The 15,416-nt window shown below is 48.5% G+C and overlaps 1 protein-coding gene across 1 annotated transcript in view; it reads left to right on the top strand.

Annotated features, from left to right (window-relative positions):
• Oprd1 (opioid receptor delta 1) overlaps positions 1-14,829 on the top strand; it is a 41,596-nt gene extending 26,767 nt beyond the window's left edge. Inside the window, exons 2-3 of the mRNA XM_076860922.2 lie at positions 6,877-7,226; positions 10,177-14,829. Of these exons, the coding sequence (XP_076717037.1) occupies positions 6,877-7,226; positions 10,177-10,718 (892 nt within the window). The 3' untranslated portion in view covers positions 10,719-14,829. The remainder of the gene's footprint in view (positions 1-6,876; positions 7,227-10,176) is intronic.
• Positions 14,830-15,416: the final 587 nt, after the last annotated feature.

The following is a 15,416-nucleotide window of genomic DNA, read 5'->3' as shown; positions in this document are numbered from 1 at the left end:
AAAGAGAATAACAAGAGAAGAAGAAAGGGCACAGGGAGAATGAAATAATTTTTAGAAAGTCAATAGAAGGGTTGAGAGATAATGAAAAGGAAATCTCCCAAAGGCTACAACCAAAAGACAATGAGAGGAAACGAGAGGATTAGTCCAGGAAGGCTCCCATCTGATTGATGGATTTTCCATGGATTCCAGGAAAAGCAGCAAAGAGGAAACTATCAAAAAAATGATATAAGGGCTGGGGGTATAGCTCAGTTGGTAGAGTGCTTGCCTTGCATGCATAAGGCCCTGGGTTCAATCCCCAGCACCACACATACACACTCAAAAAAAAAGAAAAGAAAAGGAGAGAAATGATATAAGAAGTTCATCTTCAAGAGCATGAGTCTTGGGCTGGGGATGTGGCTTAAGCGGTAGCGCGCTAGCCTGGCATGCTTGTGGCCTGGGTTCATACAAACAAAGATGTGTCCGCCAAAAAAACTAAAAAATAAATATTAAAAAATTCTCTCTCTCTCAAAAAAAAAAAAAAAAAAAAAAAAAAAGAGCGTGAGTCTTCAGGTTCAATACAAATAAAAAAAGAGTCACCCTAAAGCAGCACATCGTCACCAAATATCAGACTACCAAGGATAAAGAGAAGATCCCTAAAGGTTTGGCAGGATAGATACAAATTATCAGGAACCACAATGGTCTCAGATGCTTCAGTGGCCACGCTGGGAGCTAGAAGATGAGGAAGTCATGCCTTCCAAGTTCTGATGGGAGGCCAGGCGTGGTGGTGCGTGCCTGTAATCCTAGCTACCCTGGAGCCTGGGGAAGGAGAATGGAGAGTTCAAGTCCAGCCTCTGCAACTTGGTGAGACCTTGTCTCAAGATTAAAAAAAAAAAAAAAAAAAAAAAATTAAAGAGCTGGGATTGTGGCTCAGCGGTAGAGTGCTCGCCTAGCACAGGCGTGACCTGGGTTCGATCCTCAGCACCACATAAAAATAAAGGCATTGTGTTGTGTCCATCTATACCTTAAAAAAATAAATAAATAAAAAGAAGGCTGAGGATAGTGGTAGAGCATCTGCCTAGCATGTGTGAGGCCCTGGGATCCATCTCACAATCTAGTGAGATCCTGTATCAAAATAAAGAATAAAAAAGGGTTGGAGATGTGGCTCAGTGGGAAAGCACTCCTGGGTTCAATTCCCTAGTACCCCAAAAAATCCTGATGGAAAATTATTTCCAACTACTATTCCAGATACAGTTAAAAAATACATAAATGAGGATAGAAAAAGACATTTTCAGACAAGCAAGGGAATAAAAAAACTGCCCCGATATGCCCTTTCTTAGGAAATGACTGGAGGATGTTCTCCACCAAAATGAGGGTATAAACCAAGAGAGATGGACACTTTCAAGCCAGAAAACAGGTGCTCTAACAGAGGGAAAGAGGTGTACAGCTGTGTAGATAGCAACCAGACTCAGGAGGAAAGGGGAGGGATAAAGAAAGGCCCAGCAGACAGATCAATAGGAAAACAAAAGGTATGGATCATGTCCCTGCACAGAGAAGGCATTTTATGGATCTACAGGGGTGTTGGAAGAGATTTAGAAATATGTGCCCAGAACTAAGCAAATGAAAAATGAGATAATTATTAACTCCAGGAAAATAAAAGTCTACATTATAAAACAAATGTAATTATAGTATACTCTTTGGCTCAGAAAGGGAAGATAATGACTATGAAATCTTCAGAGGGGCTGGGGTTTTGGCTCAAGTTGTAGCGCACTCGCCTAGCATGCATGAGGCACTGGGTTCGATTCTCAGCACCACATAAATGTAAAATAAAGATATTTTTAAAAGATATTTTATTTGCTTTAAAGAAAAAGAAATTTTAAAAAAAAGAAATCTTGGGGCTGGGGATGTGGCTCAAGCGGTAGCGCACTCGCCTGGCATGCGTGCGGCCTGGGTTCGATCCTCAGCACCACATACAAACAAAGATGTTGTGTCCGCCAAAAACTAAAAAAAAAAAAAAAAAAAAAAATTAAAAAATTCTCTCTCTCTCTCTCTCTCTCTCTCTCTCTCCTTTCTCTCTCTCTCTATCTTAAAAAAAAAAGAAATCTTCAGAATGTAAAACCTAAAAATATGAAGAAAAAAGTCGAACATGATGCCTACAGACACTCAGGAGGCTGAGGCAGGAGTATTGTTAGAATATTGTTAGAATCCATGAGTTCAAGACCATCCTGGGCAATACAGTGAAACTCTGTCTCAGTAAATAAATAAATAAATAAAAACAAAAAAGAAATAATAAAGAATAAAGAGGAGGGCTGAGATTGTAGCTCTGTGGTAGAGTGCTTACCTTGCATGTGTGAGGCACTAGGTTCAATTCTCAGCACCACATATAAATAAATAAAGGTCCATCAACAATTAAAAAAAAAAAAGAAAGAAGGAAAGAAGAGGAAAAGAATGTAAACCCTGAATAATAATAATAATAATGATAATAATAATAAGAATTATTATTTTTTGAGATAGAGTCTCACTTTGTTGCCTAGGCTGGCCTCAACTCCTGGACCTCCTGTCTCAGGCTCCTGAGTAGCTGAGATTATAAACATGTGCCACCTTACCAGGCTAACTAATCCTGAATATTGATTTAGCTAAAAATTGTGATAAAACTATATTGGAGAATGGAAAGAGGAAGAGTTGGGTCTACCATAATATGGAACTGTGCCGGACATTCCTGTGTTCACAGATACTTGGTTCTCCTTGCACATAGAAAACTGTAAGTCTCCGCCCCTTGCAGGTGGGTACAGCTATAGGACTACTTCTGGCTGGTGGGCCCGAGGTGGAAGTACCTTGCTGCTGTTAGAGGAATACTTAGATGCCTCTCTGCTCCCTCTGGGATGATCAAGGAGACCGTGGGTCAAGATGGCAGAGCCACAAAAGTGAAGCAACCTGGAATTGCCTCTTGGAATATGAGGTCCTGACAATGTTGAGTGGATTCTGCAATGTAGGAAATAAACCTTCAATCTGTTAAGCCACTGAGATTTGGGGATTGTTTGTCACTGCTGCATAGCCTTACTTAACCAAATACAAACTTCAGTAAATACTCTAAATACTCTCTAAAATTCATACATCAAGAAATAGCTTATACTTTAGAATTATGGGAATAATCACCAAAAGAATATTTAAAAACATTAACAGTGGTTACCTCTGGGGAGTAGGACGGAGGAGAGAGGAGGAGTGAACAGAGAGGGGCAACCGTTTTCATTACAGTACTCTGTGCCTTTTTGTAGTCTCTAGTTGTATTACATAGGCGGAAATAAAATTTTAACAAAAAACTACTTTTATATACGTAGTTTGGAAAAATCTCCACCAAATCATTTCAGTGACCATCTCTTGGGGGGGAAAGCCTGCTAGACAGGATGTTTGAAAAGCTACAGATGTGGCTGGACACAGGCAGGCATCGTGGGTGAGGAGGCTGAGGTGAAAATGGGGAGGTATGGAACCCTGTCCTGAGCAGATCTGCTTTTCAGAGTGAGCACCCTTCCCTGTGTGGGTGATGAACTTGGGGGAGAGAGACTGCTGATGGTGAGCAGCTGGGAGGCTGCTGCGCTGGTCTTGGTGAGAGCTGATGAACCACGGAGGAAGCCATCTCCTGTGAGCCAGGCACAGTGGTGCATGCCTGTAATCCCAGCCACTCGGGAGGCTGAGGCAGGAGGATTGAAATTTGAGGCCAAATTTGGCAGCATTTAGTGAGACACTGTCTCAAAATAAAAAGGGCTGGGGATGTAGCTCAATGGTGAAGCACTCCTGGATTCAACCCCCAGTACCAAAAAAAAAAAAAAGACATCTTTGTCACAAATGGAGCCTGATGTTTGCACTGTTGATAGCAAGAAACAAAATGGACCAAGTCCCCTTCCTTCAGGGAGCTTACATGGGCAAGAGATCCCCAGGGACAGAAGAGAAGATGCATATGTCAGTGATAACTTGAGGCAGTGGTTCATGGTCTAGAGAAAAGCAGAGAGCTGGGAGTCAGTACCTAAGGGGATACTTAAGATAGGGTGATCAGGAAGGGCGTCTCTAAGGAGGTGACATTTGAAGGGTCCTCAATTATGTGAAAGAGTAAGTCAATCAAAATTCGGGGAAAAGCAAGTCCAGAGGTTCTGGGATGGGAGCCGGGCTTGGCGGGTCTGAGGAACAGCAAAGAGGCCGGGGTGTGGCAGAGGACCCCAAGAGAGGGACAGGTGCTCGCAGCCAGGGTCCCAGAGGTTGTGGAACACAGAGGGAAATTTGGGGGATCACGGAGGTAGGGGTTGAGAGCAAGAGCATGGAGTGATTTGTCTTGGGGCTGGAGAGAAAATCGGCTAAAGAGGCCATCAGAGCAGGGCTGGGCGGTGGGGGCCAGAGAGGGAAGCAGGGAAAGAGGGGTCTGGGGTCCCCCTGGCAGGCTGCGCTGGGCCACTCAGCCCCCCTGGACCAGTGAGAGCAACTCCAGCTCCTGCTTCCCAGCATCGCAACCCCCTCAGGGAAGGGAAGGATCCTTCACAAATCAAAATAGCAGGCAAAGAACAGCCTCGAATTGTTCTGCGTAAAAGCGAGAAATTAGAGGAGTCAGCTGTGGGCCCGCCGCCGCCCTCGCAGCTGCCACCCGCACCCGCCACCCGCACCCTGCTGGAGACCCACTTCCCGACGCTCGCGATTCTGCTGTCTCCCAGCAAAACTTTTTACTTCTCCAGCCCTGAGCAAATAGCAGCTATTTTGAGAGGGAATGGGACAGATGCTGGCCCTGGAGGACAAGGAGCACGTCCATTTTTCTTTTTTAAACTCAAAAAATAAATTAAAAAACCCAACCATCACTTGAAGGAACAGCTTTGGCAGATGGGAGTTTGTTCGGCAGTGAGTGTCCTCATCCTGGGCGGTATGAGGGACTCTCAAGGAGAGAGAGAGGCACAGAGGCACACACTGTGGCACCACCCTTGCAGTAGAGTGGGGAAAGAGCGTGGGGAGGTCAGCCAAATTTTCAGGTTGGCTCTGCTGCTGTGTGATCTTAGGTGAGTTGCGCCACCTCTCTGACCTTCGGTTTCCCTGTCACTAGTATGGGCTTATGGATGCACAATAATTCTCAAATGTTAGAGTTCTTAAGAATCCCTTGGGGTTGGGGTGTGCTTGTTAAAGATGGAGAATCCCAGGCCCCAGTTCCATAGATTAGGATGTAGCAGCCAGGCATGGTGGCATTCGCCTGTAATCTCAGCAACTCAAGAGGCTGAGGCAGGAGGATAGTAAGTTTGAGGCTGGCCTGGGCAACTTATTAAGACCTAGCAGATCTGAGGTGGGTTTGAGAAATCTGCATTTCTCATAGGCTTTTCTGGTAATTGTGAAGGGAGCCCTTGGACCCCACCTTAGTGAAGTTGCTTCCCCTCAATCTCTCGGGCTCTGACATATGAGAGCCTGGTGATCTCCCAGCTCTGGTATACTCATGAGCGTTGCTTTCACAGTGAAACCTTCTTTGGGTTCCTCTGAGTTCCAGGGTCATGAAAGGAGTCCTGCCCCCTGCCTCAGTGCCTCTGTGTTCCTGTGATGTGTGCTGCTTTGGGACAGTCTCCTTCAGGCTACCCAGTGCCCAGTCGAGGCCCTGGTGCAGAAGGGACCATGGCTATAAATGTTGGTCAAACAAAGGGCCAGCTGCAGTGCAGACACAGAGCATGGAGGATGCTGGGAGTGCTGGGTGCAGAGTTTGGTTGCACACCTCTGGCTTGATCCCTGGGTTGGTGTCCTGGGCAGGGTATGTGACACTGTCAGCAACTCACCTTCCCCACACCCCTGGGGAAGTAAGGAGGGACACTGAGGTTACTCTACAGGGATGAGACCAGATGCATGACCAAGGCAGGGCCAGGAGCCTTGGTCTACCATGGAGGATAGCCCAGAGGTCTAGGGCCCCAGACCGTCTGCCAGGCAGAGTCCCTTCCTCAGAGTTGATCAATCCTATTCCCCAAAATAGGCCAATGGCAGGAGCTAGAGAGTCAGGTCATTCTGGTCAAGAGTCCAGCTTAATTCTACACAGACAAAGAGTAATAACAGTTATCCTCTCCTGAGTGATTTCTTTCATTTTTTGGTCGGGGAGAGTACTGGGGATTGAACTCAAGGACATTCGACCACTGAGCCACGTCCCCAGTCCTATTTTGTATTTTATTTAGAGACAGGGTCTCACTGAGTTGCTTAGCACATTGCTGTTGCTGAAACTGGCTTTGAACTCACAATCCTCCTGCCTCAGCCACCAGAGCCACTGGGATTACAGGTGTGCACCACCATGCTGGGGCAGAGTGATTTCTTATTTTTCTTCCTTTTTTTTCCTTTTTTGTGATGCTGGGGCTTGAACTCAGGGCCTTGTACACCCCCAGCCTTGTCCTCCATGTTTAGCAATCATAGGACTCGGGGCTAAGTTCTGTATTATCCCATTAAATTTTTACAACAACCTTAATACTGCCCAGCAAATAAAACAAACAAACAAAATAACCATCCCAAGAGGCTGGTATAAGTATGACCCTCTTTCTAAATTAATGACACTGAGGCTCAGACTGTTCAAGCTGCTGGCCCAGAGTTACTCAGTGGAGGCAGGATTAGAACCCCGATATGTTTTCCTCTGCAGCCAGTGTTTCCTGTAACCATATTGCTTAGTACCTCTCAGAAGATAAGAATTTTCCTAAAATACCTTCTGTCAAAGTCACCCACAGCAGAGAAGTCCTTTTTTTGCATCTGTTGTAGTGTGAAAGAGTGATACCAAACCAGATGATTCAGGGTTCCAGTCCCACCTCTGCCCTGACCTTTTGTCTGACCTTGAGCAAGTCACTTCGCCTCCCTGAGTTTAATAAAAACTGAAATCTGTGACATGGGATGATTATCCGTGTGCTTCCTCCTAAGGTACACTAAGTTGAAGACGGCCACCAACATCTACATCTTCAACCTGGCCTTGGCCGATGCGCTGGCCACCAGCACGCTGCCCTTCCAAAGTGCCAAGTACCTGATGGAGACGTGGCCCTTCGGGGAGCTGCTCTGCAAGGCTGTGCTCTCTATCGACTACTACAACATGTTCACCAGCATCTTCACTCTCACCATGATGAGCGTCGACCGCTACATCGCCGTCTGCCACCCGGTCAAGGCCCTGGACTTCCGCACACCTGCCAAGGCCAAGCTGATCAACATCTGCATCTGGGTCCTGGCCTCAGGTGTTGGTGTCCCCATCATGGTCATGGCTGTGACCCGACCCCGGGGTGAGTGAGGGAGGGAGCTGTGGCACAGGCCTCTGACTGCAGGAGGCAGCATGTGGGCCCCCGTGGGTCCCCGGGGCAGCTACCAGGAAGAGTGGAGGTGGCTCACCAGTGGAGGAGTGGTTGGTGGAGCAAAGGAGGTGTGATGGCTGGCCAGTGGGAGGGCGGAAGGTCCACCAGTGGGAGCGGAATTGTTGACCAAGGTGCAATGTGGGTGTTGAATATTATGAAGATGAATGACTGCTCAGGGCTCAAATAGATTGCTGGCCAAATTGGATTTTTGGGGGGGATAGGATACTGGGCATTGAACCCAAGGGTGCTTAACCACTGAGAAACATCCCAAAATATCTTATTTTGAGACAGGGACTCCCTGAGTTGCTAGGGCCTCGTTAATTTGCTGAGGCTGGCTTCCAACTCATGCTCTTCCTCCCTCAGCCTCCCAAGCTTCTGGGATTACAGGCATGCCACCAGGCCCAGTGCCAAATAGAATTTGGGATTGAGGATGGCTGATCTACGTTCACGAAGGTGGCTGGCCAGGACTGTGTGGAGGGATTGACCTCTATGGAAATGGATGATGGCCAGTGGGGTGAGGTGTCATTGACCAATGAGCAGTGGAGGCTACAAGATTTGCAGTCCCATCCCAAACTCTCTTCTATCCCACTTTGAAAACTATTGGCCAGATGACCAAAGTTAGGCTAGAAAATGGCCCTAAGAGAATGATAGATGCTTTTCCTTAGAATAAAATGGGAATCACTTTAGTTACTAACTATACTAGTTACTCTAGCTGCTGTAACAGTCTGCAAAGCTCAGGGGCTTAACACTTCAGAAATTTATTTCTCATTCACATCACAATAAACCATGAGTAAGAGGAGCACAGTTACTCAGAGATCCAGTCTCCCACTGACGGTTCCTGAATCTTCCTCTGCTGGCCTCAGGCTGGCAGATGAACATGGAGAAGGAGCAGGGAGAAAGCACAACCACTTTTCAGTGCTATGGCCCATGTCTTCCTGGTGATAGCTAGATGGTCACATAACCTTACCTTGATATAAGGAAGTGGGAAATGTAGTATTGAAGGGTGCCAAAGACATTAGTAACTAATTAACCTCTCTGAGCCACATTTATCATGGAGTGTGGAAAGGTTAAATGAGGTAATATGAAAAAAAAAACAAAACACCAAAACCAAAAAACACTTAAGCGAAGGACTGGCTTATTGCCAAGGCCCAGTAAATAGCAGATGTTAAATGATGAATGAAGCCTTTAGACAAGGCAGGGACTCCTACCTCAATTCAACTGGAAGACAACTTGGAGAGGTCAGATGGTTTACTTAGGGCTCGTTGGGTAGAACTTGGGCCACAACCCAAAGTTCCTGCACTCAGATCGGTTGCTCCTCTTGGCACTTTGGGTAGAGGTTTGCAGAGGCTTGGTGCTGTGGGTGAAAGAGGAGCAGGCTTGATGGGAGTCTTGGCGGTCATAAGACAGACACTCTGGTGCCCTTATAGCCTCTGAGTGATTGGTTTTAGCCGCAGGGCACCATTCCTCACTGTTAGCCTTTAGTTCATAAGCCATTAACTACTGCCCTGCTGGGGGCTCACTGTACACACACACACACACACACACACACACACTGTGTGTGCCATTAGCACTTGTGGGTTCTATGTGCCACTTCCTGTTTGGTTTTAAACAAGTGCTGTTCCCTTCTGAGTTTGGTTCTGCTATCTGAACAATGAAGGTTGGACTCAGTCATCTGGGAGTCCAGGCAGCCTGATGTCCTGCAGACCACTTTGTGGGTCCCCAGTCCCTTTCTTATAACTCCCAGTCTTCAAGTCTATTGTGTGGCTCCAAGAGATCTTGGGAGTCTCCTGGACCAGCCTCAAGCCTGCATCAGAATCCAAAATGCTAATGAAGCCCAGGCCCACACTCCAGGAACAGGGAGCTCCTTCCCTCCTTGGTCCCTTTCCTATCTTTGGGCAGGTATGGCTGTCAGAAAACTGTTGTTTTTCTCTTTTTGTGGGCTGGAGTTGTGGCTCAGTGGTAAAGCGCTTGCCTCTCACGCGCAAGGCCCTGGGTTTAATCCTCGGCACCACATAAAAATGAATAAATAAGTAAAGATATTGTGTTCATCTACAACTAAAAAATATATTTAAAAAATACCTCTCTCTTTTTGTGGTACTGGGGACAGAACTCAGGGTTCCACATGGTAGGTGAGCACTCTACCGCTGAGCTACATCCCCAGTTTAGGAAGTTCTTCTTGACATTAGCTGGGATCTATCTCCCTCCAGGGAAGCTGGTTCTAGCCTCAGTCTGTGGGCTCCTGTATGTATTTACCCCTGGTCTCTGTGCTCTGTTTAAGCACTTGAACTCCACTGTGCTAAATGTCTTAAATCCCTTAGCCTATTTAATCCTCATAATAATCCTGCAAGTTACACTCTGCAGAAGCTTGAAGAGGGTAAGTAATTTGTCCAGGGTCACAGTGTACACAGTCAGGGCCTGATTCCAACGCTTTTTTTTTTTTTTAGGGGGAGGTACCAGGGATTGAACTCAGGGGCACTTGGCCACTGAGCCACATCCCCAGCCTATTTTGTATTTTGCTTAGACACAGGGTCTCACTGAGTTGCTTTGGGCCTTGCTAAGTTGCTGAGGCTGGGTTTGAACTCACGGATCCTCCTGTCTCAGCCTCCCAAGTTACTGGGATTACAGGCGCATTTTACGGTGCCGGGCTTGAGTCCTGTTCCTAACTCATGCTTCATTAGTCAATCTTAGCATTACAGAACCACTGGAGCAAGTTTGGGAATGTGTGGGCCTTGTCACAGTGACTGGCAGAAGAATCACCTTGAGCAACCAGGAGGAGGTGGTGGCGCTTGACCAAGCCCAGAAGGTGCGACCAGCAGGCAGAGCCCCTGAGGTGCACAGACCCCTCACCGCCTCTTTGTCTCCCCTTGTTTTCCCCACGCAGATGGGGCGGTGGTATGCATGCTCCAGTTTCCCAGCCCCAGCTGGTACTGGGACACGGTGACCAAGATCTGCGTGTTCCTCTTCGCCTTCGTGGTGCCCATCCTCATCATCACAGTGTGCTACGGACTCATGCTGCTGCGCTTGCGCAGCGTGCGCCTCCTGTCAGGCTCCAAGGAGAAGGACCGCAGCCTGCGGCGCATCACGCGTATGGTGCTGGTGGTGGTGGGCGCCTTCGTGGTGTGCTGGGCGCCCATCCACATCTTCGTCATCGTCTGGACGCTGGTGGACATCGACCGGCGCGACCCACTAGTGGTGGCCGCTCTGCACCTGTGCATCGCGCTGGGCTACGCCAACAGCAGCCTCAACCCGGTGCTCTACGCCTTCCTCGACGAGAACTTCAAGCGCTGCTTCCGCCAACTCTGCCGCACGCCCTGCTGCCGCCCGGAGCCAGCCAGCTTCAGCCGCGCCCGGGAAGCCACCGCCCGCGAGCGTGTCACCGCTTGCACCCAATCGGTCGGCCCGGGTGGTGGCGCTGCCGCCTGACCAGTCCTGGCTGGCCCCCGCGCGCTCCTCCGAAATGACCCGGCGGTCACACTGAGCCCCCTGGGAAGCGGGGACCACTATTCGAAATGGGGCAGTAGAAGGTCGGATTCTGTTTTAGAGAAGAGCATGGGACTTGAGGCCACCCAGCGGCCACGAGGTGGAGCCTGTGCAGTGGGGTGGGCCTTGGCGCTGGGTGCAAGGTGGAAGGCTCCAGATTGGGAGTGAAGGGCGGGGCCTGCAGCTCTAGAACCGAGCCCCTTAATAAGGCCTCTCCAGCGGGGTGGAGAGTTGGGACAACCTCGAATTCTATCTCACCCCGAGTGTGACTTCTATTGGGTTCCACCCTGAGACCTGAGGATTCTGGGCCCAGGATCCAGTGGTGGGGACAGTGGCTTGAGTTGTAAGACTGGGCATGTGCATCATGTAGAGGATCCTCTCCCAGGAGGAAATGGGGGTACCGCAGAGTGAGGCGGGATGCTGCTGGAGAATCGGTCACGAGATAGGAGGGCCTGTATGCACTATCTGGAACCTCAAATCCCCTGTTCTAGCAAGGGTCAGGACTCCTTGAGGTCTTCGTTCAACTTTACTTCTTTATAAATAAAGAAAATACAAGACAAACAGAAGGAAAGAGGGAAATAATGTACTTTCTCTCTTGGACATTCATTTCCACGGAGTGGTTCAGAGATCCAGCTCCACAATTGAAGTAGTGGCCACAACACCAACTTCCAGTGGTGTTTTGGGACAGGATGGTGGAGCCGGGCTAGCTGTTCCATCAAAGACGACTGAAACGGGGCCTTGGTTGGGACAGGGTCCCCAGGGCCCTAAAGCTCAGGAAAAGGCAAGAAGGGCTGGGTGCTGCACCCAGCTTCAGTGGACCTCTGTGCCAAGGGGCAGCAGTGGGTGGGCTGAGACAGAGAGGTAAGGCTTCTGCTGTAAAATTAGGCCCTCAAGGTTGAAGGTGGATGTTTTACAGAGACCCCAGGGTCCTGGCATTTGTGGCCCAGTACTGGAACACAGAGGGCCATCTAATGATAGCTCCATGCATGGTGAGTGCTACTGGAACTGGGCTGAGGGTTGCCAGAAGAACAAGTGCAGATGCTTGGAATTCTGATAAGCACCCCAATATTCTTTCCCCTCTCCCAGCATCTGGCTGTGACCCAGGTATCTGGTGCCAGTGACTAGTGAACTGGAACTGCCCACATGGGGCCTGACTTGGAAGGAACTGGGGGAAAGTGACTTTCGTAACTGCAATGCTAGTGTTGGCCATGATCCTCTCTCCTTTTGCCCCAAGGATCCAAGGTCCCTGACCTGATTCAATTCACCCAGCTCCCCCTTCAAGCTACTGAGGGCAGGGTTCACCTAAAGATGGTCATAGAAATCTGTTCAGATATCCCAGATCTTTGCTTCCCTTCTTCCCAGGCAGGGTCTGTCTTTGCTACCCATCCTCTGGGCCTCCTCTTCCCCCGCCCCCCCAGACACTGTCTGACTGCCTCAGCAACGCACCCCTGACTCCCTATTGAAGCAGCCTGGTGACATCCTTGTAAAAACAAATTTAATTTTCTTCCTTTTTTGGGACAGATGGAAAGAAATTGACGTCTTTGTCTCAAACAAAAAAAGAAAAGAGAAAGAAACAATATACCTCTTTCCCCTTTGACAGCCATTTCTTTGGAACAAAGGCTGGAGGCTGTCACTCCAACAGGCACTGAAGTAGCATTGGGGGAGAGGGTTGGGCACCAAGAAGGGCTTCTTGCACTTTGTGCACAGGGTTTAGAGTCCCTTCGGTAGGCAAAGCACAGCCCTTCTTAGGGTGAAGAAGCCTTGGACCTGGGGTATTCTTCCTCTAGGAAATGGATCCCCTGGGACCTAGGATGCAAGGCAGTGGTCACCACTCAGATCAGCCTGCTAAGCCACCATGACCTGGGGTCTCAAGCCTCCTAGCTCACCTCACCAACTGAATGGACCCTGTGACCATAGAGACTTCCATTTGAATGTGTAGGGGATGTGTGAATGGGGGTGATCAGCAAGGCAGGGGCACCTGGATACTCCTAATCATTTGGGAATCTCCTACTTTGGGGAGATGGCAGAGAAAGGGGACAATTCAGGAATTAGGGAAGACTCCTGAAATAGATGACAGAGAAGTCAGGGCTGTTTATTCATCTAGCAAGGACTGTGTCTTCTCTGCCCCCACTCAGAAGAGGCCTGTCTCAAAGCTGCTTCAAGCCCACTCACTGCCACCCCCTGTGGGTATAATAGATCTGGTTGCTTTTTATCCCTTTGATATAAAATTGTTCTAGGTCAGCAGGGGCTGACCCAGACTGTGTGCATTTAAGGAAATGTACACTTGTGTTGAAATCTACTTCCTGCTAGGCTGTGCACTCTGGGCACTGGGACAGGGAAATGTCAGGCTTGACCCTGCCCTCAGAAATCTCAGAGCCAATGCTGGGAGACAAAGCATAAACAGGTAGTTGCGTGTCAGTGATAAGTGCAGCGGCAGGGATCCCCAGGGATGGCATCGCAGGAAGTGTCTTTTTTAGCTTTTTACTAAAAACACTTGTTTGAAACAATTTTATAAGAGCTGAGAAGGTGTCAAGGGATCCTAAAGGATGAGTAGGAGCTGGTCACCAAGAAGAGGGAACAGTGAGTGCAAAAGCATGGGGCCAAGCATGGTGGCACACACCTGTAATCCCAGCAGCTCAGGGGGCTGAGGCAGGAGGATCATGAGTTCAAAGCCAGCCTCAGCAAAAGTGAGGCACTAAGCAACTCAGTGAGACTCTGTCTCTAAATAAAATACAAAATAGGGCTGGGATGTGGCTCAGTGGTTGAGTGACCCTGAGTTCAATCCCTGGTACCAAACGGGGAGGGGGGAAAGTACAGGGATGTTCAAGTGCTTGGCAAACCCAAGAAGTTTGGTGCAGCAGGAGCACAGGACTTGACTAAGTACGTCCGAGTGCCAGGCTCACTGCCAAATGCTTTATGCACTTTATCCCAGCTGGTCCTTGTGACTGCCCATTCGGGGAAGTAGTATTATTCCTCTTTTAGATAAGAAAGCCAAGGCTCAAAGAGATCAAGCCACTTGCTCCTGAGTCACGGAGCCTGTTAACAGCTGCAGAACTCAAGTCAGTGGAATTTCAAGAAAAGTTCCAGGGTCCAAGTTTGCAGTTAATTCCAGGCATCATTAAAGTAGAAAGACATCGGGAGCTGGAACCCTGGGATGGGGTTTTTGAAGACTTGAAACAAAATGAGAAAACCTGAAGGAAAAGGGCAAATTTTCATGAACTTTTGTTCCTCCTGAAGCTCTCTAAATCTTCACATTTCAAAATGTACCATGTGTGATACATTCTAAAGCTCCAAATTGACAGTGTAATTCTAGATCATCACAGGGTTCTGAAAACTGCAGAGTAGGTCTCTACCCCCCTAATTTTCCATTGCTTATTCTCTAGGAGATGGAAGGGAAGCTTTTGCTCCTGGTTAAAAATGTCCTATAGTTGGCTGGACGTGGAGGCACATGCCTGTAATCCCAGTGACTTGGGAGGCTGAGGGAGGCAGATTTGCAATTTTGATACCAGCCTCTGCAACTTAGCAGGACCCTGTCTCAAAATTAAAATAAAAAAGGGGGACCTGGGGGGGTATAGATCAGTGTTAAAGCACACCTGCGTTCAACCCCCAGTACCAATAAATAAAAATGTCCTACAGTTTCATGTCTCTTCTTGTTGTAATAAAAGTAGTGGTTAAGGCTGGAATCAGGTCTTGGCTTTCCCAGTGGTTAAGGCTGGAATCAGGTCTTGGCCTCAGTTTCCTCATCTGTAGAGTGGACTTCCTTCCAGTGGTGGTTGTGAGGATTTAATGAAATAATGCATGTACAGGTGTTACCATAGGGTTCATCACATAAGGACGCTCTTAGCACAATAAGTAACTGGAGCTGAACTGCAAGGTCAGAGCTAAAGACTCTAAAGAGAAAGTGGACAGGCTTTCAGGGGTAGCAATGAAAAGAGAGAAGAGACTGGTGTCCTAGCATGGGGATCCCCACTCTTCCTAGGCTCAGGAGCCCCATGGGGAGTGAAAAGCTGCTGGAGAAGCAGGAGGAGGATGGGGAAATACGCTGCCATGGAAACTGGAGGAGGAAGGCGTTCCCAGGGGGAGGGAGTGATGGATAATGTCAAGTGTCATAAGAGAGGCTGGGGGTGGGGAGGGCAGAGGATAATAGGAGTAAACCAGAGCCCTCGAGTTCACTCTCCTAACATGGCCAGGAAACCTCAGAACCTGGCTTCAAGTCTCAGCCCTGAAGCTAAATGTCTGTGTGAGCTAGGCAGAGGATTTGCTCTCTCTGTGCTTCTGTTTCCTCCTGGATCTAAGACAAGGGATGGGTCAGTGTGTAATAGGATGGTCCATCTCTAATAAGATTCCTGGTTTTGCTGAGTGGTTGGCCACTCGCTGGCAGTGTGATCTTATGCAAGTCACTACACCTCTCCGAGTCCCCTCTGAAAGCTGAGATATTGCAAGCCAAGTGTGTACCAAAGTGCCTGGCACATGATAGGTCCCCAATGCAGGGATGTTCTCTAATAATTATGTGGGTGCCAGAGGCAATTGTTATAAGGTTTGCTTGGTTTGGAATTTGAAATGCCTGAAGGCAGAGGGGGCTCATCAGCCTCTGGAAAGTTCTTGAAGTAGCAAAAGTCCAGGCTGGGCACCTGCTGGGTA

The sequence above is a fragment of the Callospermophilus lateralis genome, chromosome 7 (genome assembly GCF_048772815.1).
Source record: "Callospermophilus lateralis isolate mCalLat2 chromosome 7, mCalLat2.hap1, whole genome shotgun sequence".
Taxonomy (NCBI): domain Eukaryota; kingdom Metazoa; phylum Chordata; class Mammalia; order Rodentia; family Sciuridae; genus Callospermophilus; species Callospermophilus lateralis.
Note: the sequence above shows the minus strand (reverse complement) of the source record. Positions and strands in the feature narration are given on the sequence as shown.